The 20,684-nt window shown below is 35.3% G+C and overlaps 1 protein-coding gene across 1 annotated transcript; it reads left to right on the forward strand.

Moving 5' to 3' along the window:
* The first annotated feature begins 4,731 nt into the window (after positions 1 to 4,731).
* Positions 4,732 to 19,254, forward strand: LOC128234148 (sodium/potassium-transporting ATPase subunit alpha-like). Its single transcript, XM_052948187.1, has 19 exons — positions 4,732 to 4,863; positions 4,991 to 5,103; positions 8,743 to 9,123; positions 9,368 to 9,481; positions 9,719 to 9,853; positions 10,419 to 10,536; positions 10,705 to 10,973; positions 11,080 to 11,278; positions 12,487 to 12,598; positions 12,846 to 12,978; positions 13,418 to 13,610; positions 13,838 to 14,013; positions 14,235 to 14,371; positions 14,640 to 14,857; positions 15,066 to 15,417; positions 15,754 to 15,928; positions 16,213 to 16,343; positions 16,597 to 16,836; positions 17,352 to 19,254. Exons 2-18 carry the CDS (start codon positions 5,071 to 5,073, stop codon positions 16,817 to 16,819), a joined length of 3,099 nt encoding a protein of 1,032 aa, XP_052804147.1. The 5' UTR covers positions 4,732 to 4,863; positions 4,991 to 5,070; the 3' UTR covers positions 16,820 to 16,836; positions 17,352 to 19,254.
* The last annotated feature ends 1,430 nt before the right edge of the window (positions 19,255 to 20,684 follow it).

Here is a 20,684-nt window from a genome sequence, read left to right on the forward strand (position 1 = left end):
GATTCCTCCGACGGAACTTGAAATAATGACCACTAGAATGGCGGAAAAACCGCCTTCATCGCACTCGTACGATCTCAATTAGACTACGGTTCAACTTTATGGGACCCATACTTGAATAAAATTATATAGATAAACTGGAAAAAAAACGCATAGGTGCTCGCTTCATCCTAAAGAACTACAAGAGAAAGAAAGAAGGATGTGTGGCAGAAATGCTTAGCACACTGGAACTCTATCCAAGACCGCTGTATATTCAACAAACTGATGACGCTCTACAATATCGCAGGGGGTATATGGTGCCGGCAGTGGACCCTGATCTTTACCTGACTAAACAATCAAACAAACACTGCATAAAAGCAAAAAGAAATACACAGATACACATTCATTGTTCGTGGAACCAACTGGAAGACAGTGTTGTGCGCGCATCTACAGTCCGACGGAGGCTGCGCTACTACATGTAGAACCCCTCCCCCGTAGATACATATGCCAGAAGTGACCCTTCTACATATTTGAACAGATACAGAAACCCAGAAAGTTGTCCAGTGTACCGCCTATCGGTGCTTTACAAAGGACTCGTCTACTCTTTATATCGGGGGTCTATTCTAGTATTATCATGTCTTTATGGACTTCCTTAACTATCAGACAAACCCAATTTGAAAGTCTCAGACCCACGGTTGATTAAAACTGATGACCAAACTCGTTCATGTGATGCTAATTGGTGATTTTAATTACAGATTTGTTAACTGACAAATTTGTTAACTGACAATGTGGAGGTCTTATACGATTGTATAGACATGTTTCACCTTTTTACACAGTCTTGTCAAAGCCTATATTTTATGAAGAAATGTGTACCGGCATCTCTTTTTCGATTGTCACGACTTGGTTTGCAATTGTCATAAATAATTAAGTACCTAATCTTGATCTTGATAAAGTCTTACTCAAACACAGAAGCTTTAAAATCTTAGTACTGATAATATATGAACTTAGAATAGGCCCATAATCATAGTCATGATAGTTCCCTCTCATGATGAAAAATTGCAGCAAATAACCCGTTTATGGCGCGAGTCTTTACCAAACAAAAACTATGATCTAAATAAAGAAAACAGCTTTCTTGCATGAACAAGAACCTTTCACGGAAGCGTAGTGAATAGCAAAAAAATGTATGTTCACGAATTTCAATAAGTACTTAGAAAAAATATACATATACTGCAGAAACCTTCTTACAAACCGCAAAATGAAATCAATGAAGAATGAAGGATGTGTATGTTGTCATACACGTGATATGCTGGTTATACTGAAAATTAAAATACCTATCATGAACAACAAACGACTGAGTTTTGTTGTTAACAGCTATGTTATAGATTCTAATTCAGAGACAGTTGTTTTTAGACATTTTTGAACAAATAAATGTTCGAAACTTAAAGATACATGTTCTACGTTTTCAAACCGCAACTTTGAAGTAAAATGTCTGAACTAAACAGGATCAACCGCATAATGTATTCAATCTTCACAATACGACATGATGGTTAGAGCTTAGCGTTACAATGCACGTCAGCGACTGCTATTTCCTGTAGCATTAAATATATACTGGTATATACCGCTTAAGTTGTGTCTGCACTTTGACAGCCCATGTTTGCCAATTGTTGGTCCGTCACCTTAATTAGGCAGCCTCATATTCAAGTCACATCTCTGTTTCACGTGAACATCCCACGAACGAGCGCTTGTCCTTATAAGGCTGTAGCCACCAATGTCACCTACAAAGCACATTCATGGTAGACACGGGCGTAGCGTACTTCTTGAATATAGTTCACGACCAGTTACAATACTTCATGTAACCAGGAAGCAACGGGGTTCTATTTATCATGCTCTCTCTTAACTGAACACGTGCATACATGAATTACTAAGGACAGCCCTCAATTTCTCGAAAAAAATAAGCGTAACTTACCGTAATTGAATTTAGCAATATTACTAACATAAATATGATTTAATGAAACAACAAATGGCGAGCATTATTCATCACAAACATAATTTTCTTTAAAAGGCTCAAAACTCTTTAAAAAGAGAATATTATATAATTTATACCAAATCAAAAATAGTGTGTTGAGCTTGATCCTGTTATAAGGTACTGCTTAACCATTTTTTTGCGAAATTGGGGTCTGGTGTATTCACAATAAATGTAGTCAACTCAACTCCACTCCAAAACTCTTTTTATTTACTAGTTCGGGTTACAATGTATGCAACAGCTTGAATAGGATCTACATCAAACGCATGTTAAATTATTGGTGATCGGGTAGATATGAAGACACGGACATCCGTGGTATAGAGCATAGACACGTGCCATTAACTTGAGGATAAAACTGTGCAAATGTGGCATCAGATTAAAATAACACGAATCCGATGAGCCTCTCTCCGTCTGGTCACCTGGTAGATGAGTTCAGCAAAATGTTAATGAATTATACAACTACATCCTATTATTCATTGACGACATATACAGATTATTAAACCAGCGTCCTTTTAATGAACAGAATAAAATAGATCAGAACTGAACAGATTGTTTTATTTTTGTTGTTGTTTTTATTTAGAACATAACGCTCATGCTTCGCATTTTGTCATGGGTGTACTTTTTGTGTTTTTGTTCATAGCGATGCATGTCGGCATATGACTATCTACTTCTCGTATTTTTAATATAATTGTAACTTGTCGTCACGAAATTATGTGGTAGGGGGTCAGGGTATTACAATGATATCATCAGTTATAATAAGAAATGCAGCACCAAATTTTCATTCCATGACGTATTTAATTTTATTTACAATATAACTGTAAACCAATTTGAACTTTATATCATAAAAGTTCTTCCTATAGATATCAAAAACCTATTTCCTAACCATTTTTCAACAAGTTCATACTATCCATCAATTTCGTTAGAGTCGAATTTACATAAACCCGGACATTCGGTCGGGATACGCACCTGTATGTATGCGATGATTTACAACATCGGTGAAAGCTACAATTTATTGTCATTGCCGTGACAAGTTTAGGTCAAGTGAGCCTTCAGGCTACGCTCTGTGATATTTTGGGAAGACAGAATTTATTTTTGTAGCGAATTAAGTTTACTAGATTAAATCTCGTATTCATGATTTAGAACTGAAGTTATTCGGAACGTTTTAATCGAAAATGTTGCACACTCATGATATTCACTAAGATTTCTAATGATAAGGCGTAACACAATGACTTTATTTCATGATTTCCCAACCTAACTGATTCAAGTATTAGATATTTTCGCCGAATGTCGACCCCGGCACATCACTTATGTAGAATACTCTTTTAGAGTATACGACGGCTATTTCTGTGGGTTTTAGGTCCGTACATCAGTAAATGTTTCAAAATGATCATGACCAATGTTCGATCTAAGCATAATTCTGAATGTTCAAAACATCACGGGCGGAAGTTGGTCAACACAAAATAAGTATTTATACCGAAAAATAATTTGAACTCACGTCTGTATTTCAGATACCGAAACTGATAACTGTGACATGTTCGATTTTTTTTTCTAGAGATGTCTGTTGCATTTCATATTAGTGTCATTCGGTGACCTTTTTTCCTCCAGCAACCTGTCCATGAAACAAAGACTATTTAAAACGAGCCCAGTAATCAGCAATTCTTTATAAGGTAAACCCCACAAAGTATAAGGGCCGCCAAAAGATAAAACGCATTTAATAATACCACAAACAGACCGCACATTCGTAAAAATAGCTTAACACATAAATGATAGGATTAGCGACTTAAAGCTGCACTCTCACAGATACACCGTTTTTACAACTTTTTTATCTTTTGTATTGGAAAGAGCAAATTTTTGCGTAAATATCTGCAAACCAATGATAAAAGATTGCTGACAATAGATCAGATCGTAGATTTTCATATTTCCGTTCGAAAAATAATGTTTTACTAACGGTTTAAGAAAAATGCATAAAACATCAATTTTGAACTTAATTATAAAAATCAGCGATCTTTTTTTTGTCAGCAGTCTTATATACATGGTCCCCATTCATTTTCGCATAAATTGGCTCGTTCCAAGACAAAAATTAAAACAAGTTGTCAAAACGTTCAATCTGTGAGAGTGCAGCTTTAAAATCGACTTTTGTAGATTGTATGACTATGTTCGACACAAGCGTTCGGTCTTTTGTTCTTCAAATTATTCACTCGAACGTTAGAATGTAATTAAGTTTCCGATGTATTTGCTCGGATGCCAAATATCTGACTAATATTAGGCTATACTGGGTTTCAAGCGTCACATAACAAAATTGATAGAAGCATAATAAATACCCAAACCTTAAGAATAATGATCTTAATCTTATTTTATTACTTATTTTTATTAATCATCTATATAGGCATCCAAGTAACCCGGCAACATTGCCGTTCACGCGGCCTTTCTACAAAAATCACTGTCATGCATTTTGTCTATAAACTGATCCGCTTGTTTTAAAAAGTTCGTTAATATGTATAAGTTATGGTCTCATAATCATTTTCTTTAATCAATTTAATGAATAAGAGATATAAAATTATGTACACCAATATATTTCCATATATCTAATAGTAGGCAAAGTATTAGAGATAATACGGTATTGGTATAAAGAAGAAGCACCGGTTGTTACTATACTTGAAACAATTGCATTAATATATGGCCGCTGTCAGGCTGACAGGCATAACAATCTTCACATGTACATGTAGGTATAAAACACCGTATGTTGCAAAATTTCCTTCTTTTTGAAGCAGCCCCCTCTCGACACATTGCGAAATCATCGACCGGTAACTTGGGGCGGGGCTTCCACTGAAAATTTGTGTCAACTTGTATTTCGAAATTCGAAGGTATGTTATATATGAATTAGTTTGAAACGTTATTTCGTAAAGTATGCAACTCGCTGTTTTCATTTAAAGCAATATTACAGCAATTCAACGGATAAAATTAGTAAATTTCAACTTATTTTGTTGCAAGGTGCGCGTGACGTCAGCTGATTGACAGCTGGAGAGAGTCTACATACGTCACGACCTCTTTTACGATCACTGGTGTAGAACATGGCGTCCAGCAAGGTGAAAACGTCCCAACAGGTAATTCATTTATTTCACGAAATAATTCATACGATTTAAAATACAATTACCACGGATTTATCGCATATATTTTAGTTTGAGAATTTGACGCTTTATTTATTACTGCAAGTGAAATATTTCGGTTTAAATTAAATGTTTTCATGATTAAAGATGGCGGCCTGCCGGCTGTATTTTTCCAACGGAAAAATATGAGATACCAGTTCAAGTATACGTTTAAGACATATAAGTTGTTGTCAGTACTCATTCTTTTTTTTATATTTAAACGTGTTGTGCTCGGAAAATCGGCTTTGCTTTTGAAGATCCGCTAGACTTGAATATTTGTTTTTTGACATTGAAACACGCAAGGTCGAATGGAATAAAAATGAGATGGATGACTGACGCTATGTCGTTCGTTGGAAGAAATGTATAGAATTGTCTCAAGAGTATATATTTGGTAAAATCGTTATAACATTATAGTAGGCTGATAATAATATATGTTAATGGCCATTTTTTTTTACGATAAATCAATTTCCAGATCCATTTTTTTCTGAAATTGCACTGTGCAGGTATTCTTTAAGCATCTTGTGTCATTATCCTTAGTGAAGTATCTCACTTTTCATATCAATTATCTTAATAATATTGTGAACATTTTCATTTATTTAATGTCCAAAACATACTTTTAACGATATATATTTTTTAAATTATTTAAATAATATAGAAAAAATGTTCAGAACTTTGTTGTAGTCTAAAATAATAGACGTGTTATACGGAATTCTTCCAATCCCTAACGTCTAAACGGGAATGTGCAAAAAACTGGGGTGTTTTAAAAATATTGAAATTGTTTTAAGTAAAGTATTTTATGGTTGAAATTGATCATAAAGAGTTATATTCATATTTTACCATGTAAGTGAAATGTTATTTTGCACTAAACAAGCATTTAGTGCATTAAAACAAGTTGTTTACCTTTCCAATAAAACGAAAGTTGACTGACACTGACAACAATTATGCGAAGGGGAACAACTCGATACAATCGTAATAGCTCGGCCTCCTCTGACAAAGCTTCGAGATCGACCTTGTTATACAATCTTAACAACTCGGCCATGGCTGAAATGTTCTGAGCGATTTAAAACTGTGCCCTAAAGCCTTGCAGGTGCCATTCATGTATATATCGTTATGTTTTGACAGAATGAAATGGAAAAAAAAGCCGTCAAACTCATAATTATAAGTTGGATATTTATTTTATTTTTTTACGGAACTAATATAAAATAATATTTCTTGTTTTTATGATATTTTATAGACGCTATATGCTTTAACCCGGAATCCTGATTGGAACAACTACCCACTTTTGATACTAAACAATTTGTACGTGAAGGATTTGCCATATCAAAAATCTAAAAAAAATCCGCCAACGTACAATTATTTGGACAAAACTTTGTTGTAGCGACCGCAACATATAAATTTGTTCTCACACCCGAGTTATCTCTTAGTTGTGAGAACAAGTTAGTATGTTGTAGCCTGACACTTCTTTGCCTGGGAAAGAAAAAAAAATGTTGCAACTTGCTATAATGAATTACTCTTGTAACCTATATTTCAATGTACTGTTTATCATATAATTGAAGGTAATTTCCCTATTTTCCATTTCAGAAAAAAAATCAAACACTTAAATATATGATTGTTTTACTTGCTGATTGATTTTTGAAATAAGATTAAAGTTAATCAAGCAGTAAAATTTGCAAAAGGGTATACTGTCTTTATATTTTTAAAGCATGTATCATTCTGTGACAATACATACAATTGCAATAATAAACTAGATTTTGAGGAAATGATAGGAAATTAATAAGATAAGCTACATTATCTGTACAAATGCATTGAAAGTTGTGTCAAAACAATGGACATATGACCTTCAACTTTTTTGCTTTTGTCAATGATTATTGAACAAAAAATGTAAGAGTTGCAATACATTTTATCAATAATATTTTATTTGGATGAATACTCTTATAGGATGATGTAACTGAAGAATTAAACAGATTAGTTTGACAAACTTAATCCTTCATTTTAAGGTCACAGTCCAGTGGCACAGGCATTGTGCAGTTGCAACAACTGTCAAAAATGTTACATTATCTTACATAATCTTATATCACAAAGGCTGATGCTGTCACAATCTTACATCACAAAGGCTGATATTACATAACCTTCTATCACCCCTGGATAGTGTTGTCCCACCTGGGGCTCTCTGTGCTCCTTACACTGGGCTAAATAAGTGTTATCTGACATTTGCAGTCTGCAATTGTTGACATTGTTGATTATGCTAACATAAAAATGTCATTTGAAGTTGCTTTGAGAAGGGACTTGTCCTGTCTTACATAGTTGACATTTCTTTAAATAATGTTTTATTTTTATACCTGTCAACTGCCAAAATAATCAAAGTGATGAACAAAAGATAAAATGAATGAAATAAAAAATAATTTGTCTCTCAACAACAGTTTTTAAATCCACTCATTTGATATTTCTCAACTTTTTTGATTTTTTTTTAATCCTAAAGAAAATCCTCCTTTTTAAAAAACGTACTGTTAGATAATACCACTGGATAATTTTGAATCAGTTTGTGGTCTCCAATATTTACAATTAATTAACTGATACGATGAAACAGAATCAGCAGAGACCATTAAACAGTCTACTATATTAGAATTCAAATGGGCATTCCCCAAATCTTGGTGCTTGGCATGAATTTTTTTTATAAACTGCTAATTTAATCCAGAATTAGCATTTACAATGTCTTTGTGCTTTGCATCATTTTTTGGCAAACTGTTTGAATCGAGAATTCTAGCTATTTAACAGTGAAAGGCATGCCCACCAGTTAAAGAAATTTGAAGATTTGGACCGAGTTGTTTATTGTGGTAAACATGTAAATAACAGTTTCTTGACAAAAAGTTATATGCCAAATAATTAATATGGTCACAATGAAACATGGGCTTTGGTGGATTATAAGGGTCTTAATGAGTTTTTGGTGACCGTTCCAAATAGTAAGGTAACTGACCAGCTACAACTACTTAAAATTCATTAATTTTTACAAATTTAAACTGGCCTTATTGCCATTTGAACTGTCCATTGAGTTAAGGTGCTAGTTCTTATTGAGATTATTGGGCAAAACGATTTTGAATGTTTTAAAGTTTTAAAGATGTATTGTAACAATCATCTACTCTCTTTTTAATGCCAATGAAGTTTTTTTTTCCGAAAACTGATATATACAGCTAATGTTGATCTGTAAGTTCAGTGTGTGTGTTTTTTTATATTTTTACTGCCTGTGCCTTGCAAATTGGGGAAAAAAATTGAGATTGGGAAAATCACAAAATCAGAACAAAATAGCAAATTTAATGGCAAATATAAATGTTTTTACCCTTTTATAAATACATTATGCAGTGAAAGAGCTAGTCTTGTCAAGAGTTTATTTATTTTTTTAAGAAATTCATTGCTTTTTTATTCATCAAAATAATCTGCATTTATCAAATTGGGAAAAGAATTGTAAATTTTTGGGAAAAATGGACATTATTTCACAAGGGAAAACAGCCTTTAGAAGGCAGTAAATTGCACCAAAAAAAATCACTGATGTTGACTTGTTTATTTAAATCCAATTGATTTAAAACTATTGTTATATTTTAGGGACCCCGGCAGGACAGTTACCGGTATGCAGTCACACCGGGGGATGAGGGTGGCAAAAAGAAAGGCAAGAAGAAGGGCAAGGCCGACATGGACGAGCTCAAACAGGAGCTGACCATGGACGAGCACAAGATTCCAATCACCGAGCTCTACAGCAGACTTAACACTGACCCCAACATGGGTCTTACACCAGAAATGGCTGCTCAAGTCCTAGAAAGAGATGGTCCCAATGAGCTGACGCCCCCAAAGACGACCCCAGAATGGCTCAAGTTCTGCAAGCAGCTATTTGGTGGTTTTGCCTTGTTGCTGTGGCTTGGAGCCATCCTGTGTTTCATTGCCTACAGTATCCAGGCTTCTGCTATGGAACATGTCCCTGGTGATAACGTATGTAAACTGTTTTGCCTTACTTAAAATAAAGCCAATAAGCCTATCTGTCCTTGGCCATTTTTTAAAGGGAACATGTCCCTATTGACAATATATGCCATCATTACTTCAGTTTTTCTCTGTATTGTCTTTTCAAATTGGTGTTTTTAAGTGAAGAAATGTGTTGGTTTTTTGGATAGAAATCATGATGTTGGAACAGTCCCCTTTGTCTTGTATTTTTTTCACCATCTGTTTTGTACTTCAGTTGTATCTTGGCGTTGTGCTGACAGCTGTGGTGGTTGTGACAGGCTGTTTCTCCTACTACCAGGAAGCCAAATCCTCCAGAATCATGGACTCATTCAAGAACATGGTCCCTCAGGTACGAAGCCAAGAAAGAAATTAAGGAATGAACCCGTCTCTTTTAAGACAAAACATTAATAGAAAGGAATATACTAAAGGACACATATATATATGATAGTCTGGTACCTGGGTTATTATTGCTCGAGAAGTCTGGTACCTGGGTTATTATTGCTCGAGATTCTGCTTAATCCTAACTTTAAGTTTTTTTACTGGTAACTTGGTAATAAAAAATAACTAATTATTTAACCCTTTTTAGTACGGTATTGTGATCCGTAATGGCATTAGTAAGGACATCAAGGCTTCAGAGATGGTTGTTGGTGACATTGTTGACGTAAAGTTCGGAGACAGGCTTCCCGCTGACGTCAGAGTTATATCGTCCCATGGATTCAAGGTAAGGGGTCCAAACCCTGTCTTTCAAAGAACTTGAACATTCATTATTATTATAGTTTTAATTCATTTGGAAACATTTTCATATTTTCTGATCATGACAAATATGTAAAGAATTGCGTGATCAGTTTTATTAGCCATTAAATTTGAGTTGCAATCCTCAAGCCCTAATGTAAACAGAACTCAATTTTGTGGGTTTAAGCTAATTTGATGTCTTTTACAGCTCGATGAATTGACACTTTTTTGACAGCAAAATCTAGCAGCTGGTAAAAATTCCATGATTAAAACCCAGACACCAGTGTGCAAATTTTAAGTATCAGAATCATCACCAATAAGACTTTGAGCTTGAAATTTTTCATAGCCTATGTCAAAATATCACAACCGAACAATTTCAACATAAAAAGTAACATGAAATAACACACTTCCGAATTGGTGTTACTTGCCCTCGTCCTGTCAAGATCACAACTCGATGCGCCAGCAGGTTAAGAAATGTTTTATGTTAAGTGATGTTATCATAAACTATAAAACTGATGTGTTCACCAAAAATTCTACATGTCATTCTCTTACAGGTTGACAACTCCTCCCTCACAGGAGAATCTGAGCCCTGTTCAAGAGGCAGTGAGTTCACACACGAAAATCCACTGGAAACCAAGAATCTCGCTTTCTTCTCGACAAATGCTGTTGAAGGTACTTTACTGCTGCAAATTGTGTGTATATTATCCTTATGAAATGTCTGTAGTTTAAAGTTAACTATTTAAATGTGTTTCATATAAAGGATATAGCCTAGTTTCCAAACTATTTTTCTTTCTTTGTGGAATTTTAAGAGAATTTATGGTAATGTTTTTTGTGTTACAGGAACATGCCGTGGTATTGTTATCAGGACTGGTGACCGCACTGTGATGGGCAGAATTGCTAACCTGGCCTCTGGACTTGAAGTTGGTGACACGCCCATTGCCAAGGAAATTGCCCATTTCATCCACTTGATCACCGGTGTTGCTGTCTTCCTTGGAGTTTCCTTCTTCATTATTGCCTTCATCCTTGGCTACTTCTGGCTTGACGCTGTCATCTTCTTGATAGGTATCATTGTCGCCAACGTACCTGAAGGTCTCCTGGCTACTGTCACAGTAAGTGTTTTCACCACCTTAGAAAAACCTTTTTGAAATACTTGAGCAAAATGTCATCCCACACATGAAGGTATTCTGGAATTAACTAAACCCATTTTCATCTCAGGTGTGTCTGACCCTGACCGCTAAGCGAATGGCAAAGAAGAACTGCCTGGTGAAGAACTTGGAAGCTGTGGAGACACTCGGCTCTACCTCAACCATCTGCTCTGACAAGACCGGCACCCTCACACAGAACAGAATGACTGTCGCCCACATGTGGTTTGATGGAAGGATTGTGGAAGCTGACACCAGCGATGACCAATCTAGTAGGTTTCTTGATTCTGTTTTGTCTATTAAGCCACAATTATTAACATCCCTGCACGTCTGCTTCACGAAAAGGTGCCAGATGAAAATTATTTTTCATATTTGTTATGTGAGTATGGACAAGTTTAATAAATAGTCATCTGTCTATTTCATCTGTGGTCTGAATGTTTAAGCCTTACTATCATTATTATACAAAATCGATTTGGGAAGGGTTTTATTAAGAATTCTCAGTCTTACTCCTAATAGTAATTAATACACTCTAAACACATATGCCTGTATTTGTTACATGTTTTAATCAACTAATGTTTTGTTTTTCTGTGTTGTCTATAGTGAGTGGTAAGACATGAATATAAAATATATTTTTATTTGCACTTAATTTAGTTAAGTGTCTTAAATATACACCTCATATTTATCTTGTGAACTCCAAATATCACCATTGTTCACATTCATTATATTAGTTATAAATCATGTTGACTTTTCACTATTAAACTGCACTCCAAGAAATTATTTGCACTGCAATTTGAAGAAATTCTTTTACAATAAGCACTTCATATTCAGCAGTATTCATTATTTACATTTAGCTTTACAAATGAAAGCTTAGTATGCTGAAATCAATTTTGTTATTTTCCATTGATTAAAGAAAATGGTTCTTGAGAAGTAAACATTTCCAAATCTTCAAAAAGAAGTGCTTGAATTTAGAAAGAGATTGAAAATTGCATCATTTTACAGAATGAAATTATGCAAGCTAAGGAATTTGGGTATTTTAACATGTTGGGTGATTGACTGGTAACAAAAACAGACCTCAACATTGAAGTCTCAAAATTGGCCTCAAAAATACAGACCTCGAATGGTATAAAGATTGTGTATAAAACATAAATTACTTATATTGTAAAGTTATCAAAACTGCCCATTGCAAGGGCACATTTCTGTGCATGATCATGCCCATGATGGATATTGGACTTTAAATTCAGTACATAATTTTTAAATTGGTTCCCAGTATCTTTTAACTTGACCCAGACTGTTTAAACATGCATTATTAAAATTGCCTGTAGAAAGGTATTTTTCTTATAATTTATGAAATGTTATTTTGTTTGAACTATGTCTTGAATAAAAGGTAATTTAATCTTAAGTACGTTTTAATTTAAATGTCAGTAGGCCCACACATCCAGAGGTACATATATGGAGGATAATTATGATCTCTTTGTTACAGACTCTACCTATGGCCGTTCTGACCCCTCGTGGCTGGCTCTCTCTCGCTGTGCCATGTTGTGTAATAGGGCAGAGTTCAAGGCAGACCAGGAAAATGTCCCTGTCCTCAAGAGGTAAGGTGTTACAAGATGTTCACAAGTGTGTTAGACTAACTGGAAGATGACATAGCCAGTTCTGGCCTGAACATTTTGTTTTGAAACATTGTCCCAACTTGTTCATATAGATAATCAAGTTGATGTTTTCTTTGAGAGTGCTGCCGACAGTCTTTATGAAGCTTTAAGTATTAGTTTTTGTAACAAGAACAAAATATCAACCTGATATTAAATGACAACAAGACACAAGAACCTGTTACTTTTTTAGGGAATGTAACGGTGATGCATCAGAGTCTGCACTGCTCAAATGTGTTGAGCTGTCCATTGGCCATGTGACCGACTTCAGGAAGAGAAACAGGAAGGTCTGCGAGATTCCATTCAACTCATCCAACAAATACCAGGTGAGTAATTGCTACTTACTGTTTGGAGTCTGGTTTCTGAATTTTTTTACTCTTAATGTTATTCTAATTTGGAAGAATGGTTATTTTGATTAAAAACGTAATTCCAATTTTGCATAAAAATGTCCAAGAAGTTATGGGGAAAAAAGTAGACAGAAAAGATTAAAAAACAACAACAGTGATTCAGTTTGTTTCGTTAAGTATAAGCCAGAAAAGATTAAACAACAACAGTGATTCAGTTGTTTCTTTAAGTATAGGCCAACTCTTCAACAAACCCTCTCAAATCAACATAATTTCATCTTTATGGAAAAAATAGATGTTTAAGCAAAAGATTTGGTCGAAATTGGTCAGAAAAAAATAATTGACAGACTTGAATGATTTTTATTTTATCTGTAAGTTGAAGGTATAAATAAATATTAAAACACCTGTTTCTCATTCCAAGGTGTCTATCCATGAGACTGAGGACCCCAACGACCCTCGCTGTGTGTTGGTGATGAAGGGAGCCCCAGAGAGGGTCCTTGACATGTGTTCCACATATATGAAGGATGGCAGCGAGTATCCCCTTGATGAACCATTCAAGACTGCATTCAACATCGCATACATGGAGCTTGGAGGGCTCGGAGAGCGTGTGCTTGGTATGCAAAATTATTCAGTCAACAATTGTTTTTTTTTATGTTTTCTAAAGCTTGATTTCTTTGTAGCCATTGATTTGTTATCTTAAAATCTAAGTTCAGTGTTCATTTGTATCTAGAACATATGCACAGTCCACACTGGTGAAATGACAAATGGAATAGATGCTAAATATGTGGTCCATATGAAGAAAATTTAGGCTTATCTTAAAAGGAACCATGCTTTACTTCAGGATTCTGTGACTATGTCCTGCCCACTGAGCAGTACCCACCAGGCTACCAGTATGACTCTGAAGATCCCAACTTCCCACTTAACGGCTTGCGCTTTATTGGACTCATGGCCCTGATTGACCCTCCAAGAGCCGCTGTACCTGACGCTGTCGGAAAATGCAGGAGTGCTGGTATCAAGGTAGGAAGCGGGAAATAATAAACAAATAGCTTAAACATGCCTATTACTAGAAACCTGGATTGCACCCTGAACTGTTTATATAGTTGTCCTGAAAATTCTGAAAGCAAATACAGATTTAGTAGCCAAGTTGAAATGATTGATACACTGATTTCTTGTCATTTAAACACAATTTTTACAATGCTGTACATACTTGTAATATTTCCCCTTCATTTCTTGCTCAGGTTATTATGGTAACAGGTGACCACCCCATCACAGCCAAGGCCATTGCCAAGGGTGTTGGTATCATCTCGGAGGGAAGTCTAACCGTTGACGATATTGCTAGCCAGAGAGGAATCCCCGTTGAGGAGGTTGACCCATCGTAAGTTATCAACATCACTCATGTATTTAACTCTCAGTAATGAGTTCTATTGAATAATGAGAGCACTTGACATAAATACAGCGAAAGTATGAAGTGTAAGAAACAGGTGCATTATTTGTAATATTGCAGTAGTCAAGTGATAAGAAGCGTAGGTTTTAAGTTTGTTATCAAAGATCACTTTAGACCAGGTATCCATTGACTGTAAGAAATGTAGATGATCAAACAAGCTAATTTAAATTACTTATGACATTGCCTCCTTTATTTACAGAGAAGCCAAGGCGTGCGTTGTCCATGGCATGGACCTGAGGGACATGACCCCATTCCAGATAGATGAGATTCTGAACAACCATGCTGAGATCGTGTTTGCCCGTACCTCTCCCCAGCAGAAACTCATCATTGTTGAGGGATGCCAGCGACAGGGACAGATTGTGGCCGTCACTGGTGATGGTGTCAATGACTCTCCTGCACTTAAGAAGGCTGATATTGGTTAGTTTACATTGATAGTCCTGGCATTCAGAATTCTCATCATAGACTAGTATCTGTAATATTAGTTGTGATATGAATGGTATTAAGATCTTAGAAAGATCAAGTGCTAAATAATATTTATGGTCCAATCGTTTGTCTGACTGAGGAAAAGTAATTTTTTTGAAATAGTTAAAAAAAATCTTTAAAAAAAAATCTTTCAACATTTCAGGTGTTGCTATGGGAATCGCTGGTAGTGACGTGAGCAAACAGGCCGCTGACATGATCTTGCTTGACGACAACTTTGCCTCCATTGTTACCGGTGTAGAGGAGGGCCGTCTTATCTTTGACAACTTGAAGAAGTCCATTGCCTACACCCTGACATCCAACATTCCAGAAATCTCACCATTCTTGCTCTTCATTCTTATGGACATTCCACTGCCCCTGGGAACTATCACCATTCTCTGTATTGACTTGGGAACTGACATGGTACCGGCTATCTCTCTGGCTTATGAACAGGCTGAAAACGACATCATGAAGCGTCTGCCACGTGACCCACTCCACGACAAGCTTGTAAATGAAAGGTACGACCATTTTCCCAGTACACTACAACTTGGCTTGTTTCTTTTTCATAATATAGTGTTAAAGAAATAACTTGTGGAATGATAAATGTTCATGAAAAAAACTTTGGTTGTTTCGGCCTAAATTCTAACACTAGTGCTTTGTATCAAAAATAATTTATATTCAAAAAGCCCTGCTCTGTATTAAAGATTTAGAAACTGATCAAGTCTGGGGGAATTTTACCAATGTTGGGCTTGTACTTATTTTAACCGCTGTTAAGTGTATAATTATCACTCTTGGAATTGCTGTACAAGTTTATATGTGGATGATACTAAAGCCTTCACTATTCACCTATTCAGATTGATCAGTATGGCGTACGGACAGATCGGTATGATCCAGGCCTCAGCTGGTTTCTTCACATACTTTGTAATCATGGGAGAGAGCGGGTTCTGGGCAACAAAGCTGCTGGGTCTTCGTGAACAGTGGGACTCGCGTGGTGTCAACGATGTGCAGGACTCTTACGGCCAAGAATGGGTATGTATAAAGCTACGTATTTCAAGCATTTTCATCTTCTCTTTAAAACAACCATAATAATTCTTCAAATTTATTTCTCAAACATTTATGATTTCAAGAATATTTAAGACTTTTGATATAAAAGTAGAATCTGGTATTGTTTTAATCAAGCCCTGCAAGATGCAGGTTTTGTAGCACTAGAGCTACTGTTCAGTACAAACACAGATATGAGTTGGTGTTTTTTCTTTTGCATGTGTTTATTTAGAAATGTGTAGCATTCCAATATGTTTGTTTTCGCAATTCAGACATATGCCCAGAGGAAGCGCCTGGAGTTCACATGCCACACAGCTTTCTTTGTGTCCATTGTGATTGTGCAGTGGGCCGATCTGATCATCTGTAAGACCAGGAAACTCTCCCTCTTCCAGCAGGGAATGAAGTGAGTTTGAATTCCCCTTTATTGATCTGATATATACTTAAATGATTATCCAATAGTTAATCGAAATGCCTATATGATTCAGATAAATAGCAAATGGAGTCTGATTTAATACAACTTTGCTGAATGTTATTTACAATTATCACCTACTGTAATATAATAAAATGACTTGAATGTCACGAAATTCTATACTACATTAAAAATAATAGATAAAAACCTTTTGAACAAATCTTAACTGTCCATGTTTACATTCCAGGAACCATCACCTTACCTTTGGTCTGTTCTTCGAGACTGCCCTGGCTGCCTTTTTGACATATTGTCCAGGACTGGAGAAGGGATTGAGAATGCAGAACCTGCGTGCCACCTGGTGGTTCGTCGCATTGCCGTTCAGCATTGTTATCTTCATCTACGATGAGTGCAGGAAGTTGATATTGAGAAACAATCCAGGAGGCTGGGTAGAAAGGGAAACATACTATTGATGGCCGTTATGTTTTAGGTATGTGAGGCAGGAAAAATGTACTGTATAGGATTACATAATGTACTGTATAGGATTACAAACATTTAAGCATGAAAATCATGCATTGAGATAAAAGCAGCTAAAGATTCTCTTTATATGAACTTCTTTCAATTGTCTAGAAATATTGATAATGGGTAGATTGATACATAAAAAAGGTTAGAAGATCACTAATTTTTCCACTCCTTGAAATAGTCTGTTTGCTTAAAAAAGTACCTCGCTAAATTGTTATGAAATGCCGTTTAACATTTTGATAGATGTGATTTCACAATTTAGTTCCCTGCTTGCTTAAATCATGCTCCAATCTAATTTAGAATATACAATTCAAAATCTAAGTAGGGCTTGGTCACTGACACCCTTTGTTAATAAAGAATAAACATCACATGTTCTATTACGAAGAATATATATTAATTTACACAAAAATACCTATTGAAGGCATATTCCTTTGCTTTTCAATTTTAACATATTATTGAATTATTTTCCCTGTATTTTTTCAGATATGTAAATTTACAAATGTCCAAGAAAAAAGACTTTCATACAAGGATAGTGCTGGCCCAGATGGTATATACAAGAAAAACCGACACTGTGCCCAGCACAAAATGCACAGCTTATTTAGTATTTTAATAAAATTGTATTCAAGTTGTCACAAAAATGAAGACTGGGAAGCCTTTTCTCATTGTCACATTTTGAGTTGATTTGGCAATAGGGAATTACAACATGTTTTATACACAAACAATTTATTGAATTTTAATTTTGTAACTGGTTTCTACAAGAGTGCAATGGTTTTGTGTGTTGACTTTGTCTGAGCTGTCCATTTGCTAGTACATGATGATGAAAGATGGAATGTTATCAAGATTGCATACAATTGGCTTGAGTAAAGTGACTGTGTTTATTTCTGCGAGTCCATATGTCCATAACTATCACCTATGGGGGTGAAATAGGTTGCAGTACCATCGGCAACATGCGAGTGTTAGTTGCAGTACCATCGGCAACATGCGAGTGTTAGTTGCAATACCATCGGCAACATGCGAGTCTAGTGTACAATTACCATCCGTGTACACACTGTGCTTTATACCATACTGAGCACAGCTATTCAAATACGCATCTAGACACTTTACTTTCATACAAGATCATGCAGTCAATGAAAACTTTTCAAGAGAGATGGTAGCTATTTTGTAGACGGCAAAAACATATCGAATCTCAAAGGGAACGTTGAGCTCGAAGCACGGCTTGTGAACATTGCTGTGTTCGATCCCAGGTCCCGGGGTTCAGCCTGGGCTATTAACGGAGTGAGAAACTAATTGGTGCCATCCTGCTTAAGAGATTGGATCGGGGATGAAAAGGTTGAAATAATACTTAACTGTGATAGATGAATTGTAAATCACATAAAGAGCTAAATGGAAGGATTTAAACATAAGATTCATTTTATTGTTTTAAATCCTTCAGAAATGTGGCATGGCTATAGGCAGGATTATTTGTTCAGTGATGTATATATTGTATTTTTTTAAATGAAATGCTTGTTAAACTATGTTTCATTCTATTTTCATCGCTCAACTTTGACATGCCCACTGATTTCATTTCAATTGTTTAATTTAGAATAGCTTCGGTCTGTCACATGATTTGTTATAGAAAATATCCCTTGTCTATTATTGATAATTATCGTTATTTCTCTACTGTGTGACTGTTGAGGTGCACGTTTTTATTCCAACTTTTAATAGATTTTAACCTTGCAAGATTTTATAAAATATTTGTAATGAATTTTGTTTTCGACACAAAATGTTGGCTTGTGTTACACTGCTCTGTAAAATCATACACCACTGAAAATTGACATTTTCATTCTGTCCTAAAACATTCCAACCACTTTGCCAGATGTTCTGATCTTCATTCGCGTTCTGTTTTAGTATTTACATTACATAGAAGCTGTAGCAATTTCGTACCATAATGACCTTAGCCCCACAGAAACATTGTATGCGTTCAATTTTCAAATCACACATATATACTTATCGTTTTGATGATTGCTTCATTGATCCAAATTCATGCCAACAATTATGAATCAATTTAGTGTTTTACTAGTCAGTTATACAATATCCTGAAGGTAACATCTTTGAAGATCAGTTTTCATCTGACAACACCTCATGTAAGCTTTAACCACGCTGGAAAATTTCTCAATGTATCTGTTGAATTGATTCTGCCTACTACACTGAAAGTTTTCCAGACTTTGCACATTTTATGAATAGTTTTGTAACGTAGCTTTAGTCGGTTATGTATTAATAAAGGTAACATATTTCCGAACAGTTTCTGTAACATAATTTGATATCTTGTCCAACATTTTGAGTGGTTAATATATTTTAATTTGTATTGGTTAATACACTTGTAAGATAATAAAATAGAGCAAAAATAGATGATTTGTTTTGAACATCCAACGCACAGTTACATGTGTAATTGTTTTGGTGGAGATGTAAATATGGGCAAGAAAATGGTTATCAATGAATTTATTTTAAAAACACACACACTAAAGATAGTTTCTTTGGTGAGACGGTATCTTTTGTATTCATTAAAGTGAGTAAAATGACTCGATTCAACAAATTATAGAAGAAAACTGCCGACACGCCATCAGTTAAGGAGTCCTTTTTAATGCTCGTCAAAAACTTGTTGGATTTCTGAAGTGGCATTAATAATGTCATTCCTGTAGGCGGTGTAAAATATTGATGAACTCCCCTGCATGTAACATTGTGAACCCAAATAACCGTTGGAGACGAACTGAAGAAAGGAGACTTCACATGCATTTTGCTTCACATTTTCTGGGCATATACATGCAACGTTTCACATGTCTTGATCATCAGTCATGCTCAACTTGATAAGATCGTTATCAAGCTAGTACATGTACCACACCTCGATTAGGGAATAAGGCATGAAAAAATCAACTCTGAGTAAAAACACATTAAGGTTCATCAATCGGTGTATATACATTTTTTACAAATAATACTTGTTGAATGAGTTGAACAAATGACTGTATTGTTTTACAAAAAAGGGAGAGTTTTTAACAGTTGAGGGTTTTTTTATTACATTTCACGAGTTGTTCCAACTTGTAAGAGCTTAGCGCGTTATATAACATCTATTGTAATATCTTAAAAAAAACCATTCAAACAAATAGTGAAATTTAACACCAATGAAATTGCATTAAAGCGAAAGCAGATTCATAAATATATTTCAATATTCTAATAACGAGCTTTTTAGCGTATAAAATATGATTTGATGTTCTGTTTTTACACAGAAAAAAGTGCTAAGTAAATCGGTAACTAATTTAGATTTTTTTTTTCAAAACAAGGTCCAGTTTAGTGCATGCGTTATATTAAGTAATAAGGAAAGGTATCAAATATAGCCGATTCTGTTACAAGAGCGCCAAATGTCGCAAATTACAGCCGACCTATTTTTAGGACAAGTTTGGTGCTTATTAGTTGTATGCTAGCCAAATTTAGAGGGCGGACACCGTAAATACCGGTGTTTTTGCCTATTCGAGGGTTATAACCTTCGGATATCTCAGACGACGTTGCAGATAATCAACCTGATCAAGATATTCTGCCCATAGACATATTGTCTAAATTTGGTGATAAGCGGACAAAAGCTTCTTAAGTTTTTGATCCTAACTTAAAGTGACACTCTTATTCAAAATCAATCACCTATTGTAAACACAGTTTTCTGTATTAGAACCATTGTTTTCGATATTTATTCATCCTATTTGGTAAATTAAGACAATTGCATTACTTTTGGTACGAAGTGCTCAAGGTGAGCTATTGTTATCGCCCTGTGTCCTTCGTCTGTCGTCGTCC

The sequence above is a fragment of the Mya arenaria genome, chromosome 5 (assembly GCF_026914265.1).
Source record: "Mya arenaria isolate MELC-2E11 chromosome 5, ASM2691426v1".
In the NCBI taxonomy this organism is placed as follows: Eukaryota; Metazoa; Mollusca; class Bivalvia; order Myida; family Myidae; genus Mya; species Mya arenaria.

Coding starts and splice junctions, on each gene's coding strand:
- LOC128234148 (XM_052948187.1), top strand. CDS start 5,071: ATGGCGTCCAGCAAGGTGAAAACGTCCCAACAG. Junction 9,482..9,718: donor TCAAGAACATGGTCCCTCAG/GTACGAAGCCAA, acceptor AACCCTTTTTAG/TACGGTATTGTGATCCGTAA. Junction 14,372..14,639: donor GTTGAGGAGGTTGACCCATC/GTAAGTTATCAA, acceptor CTTTATTTACAG/AGAAGCCAAGGCGTGCGTTG.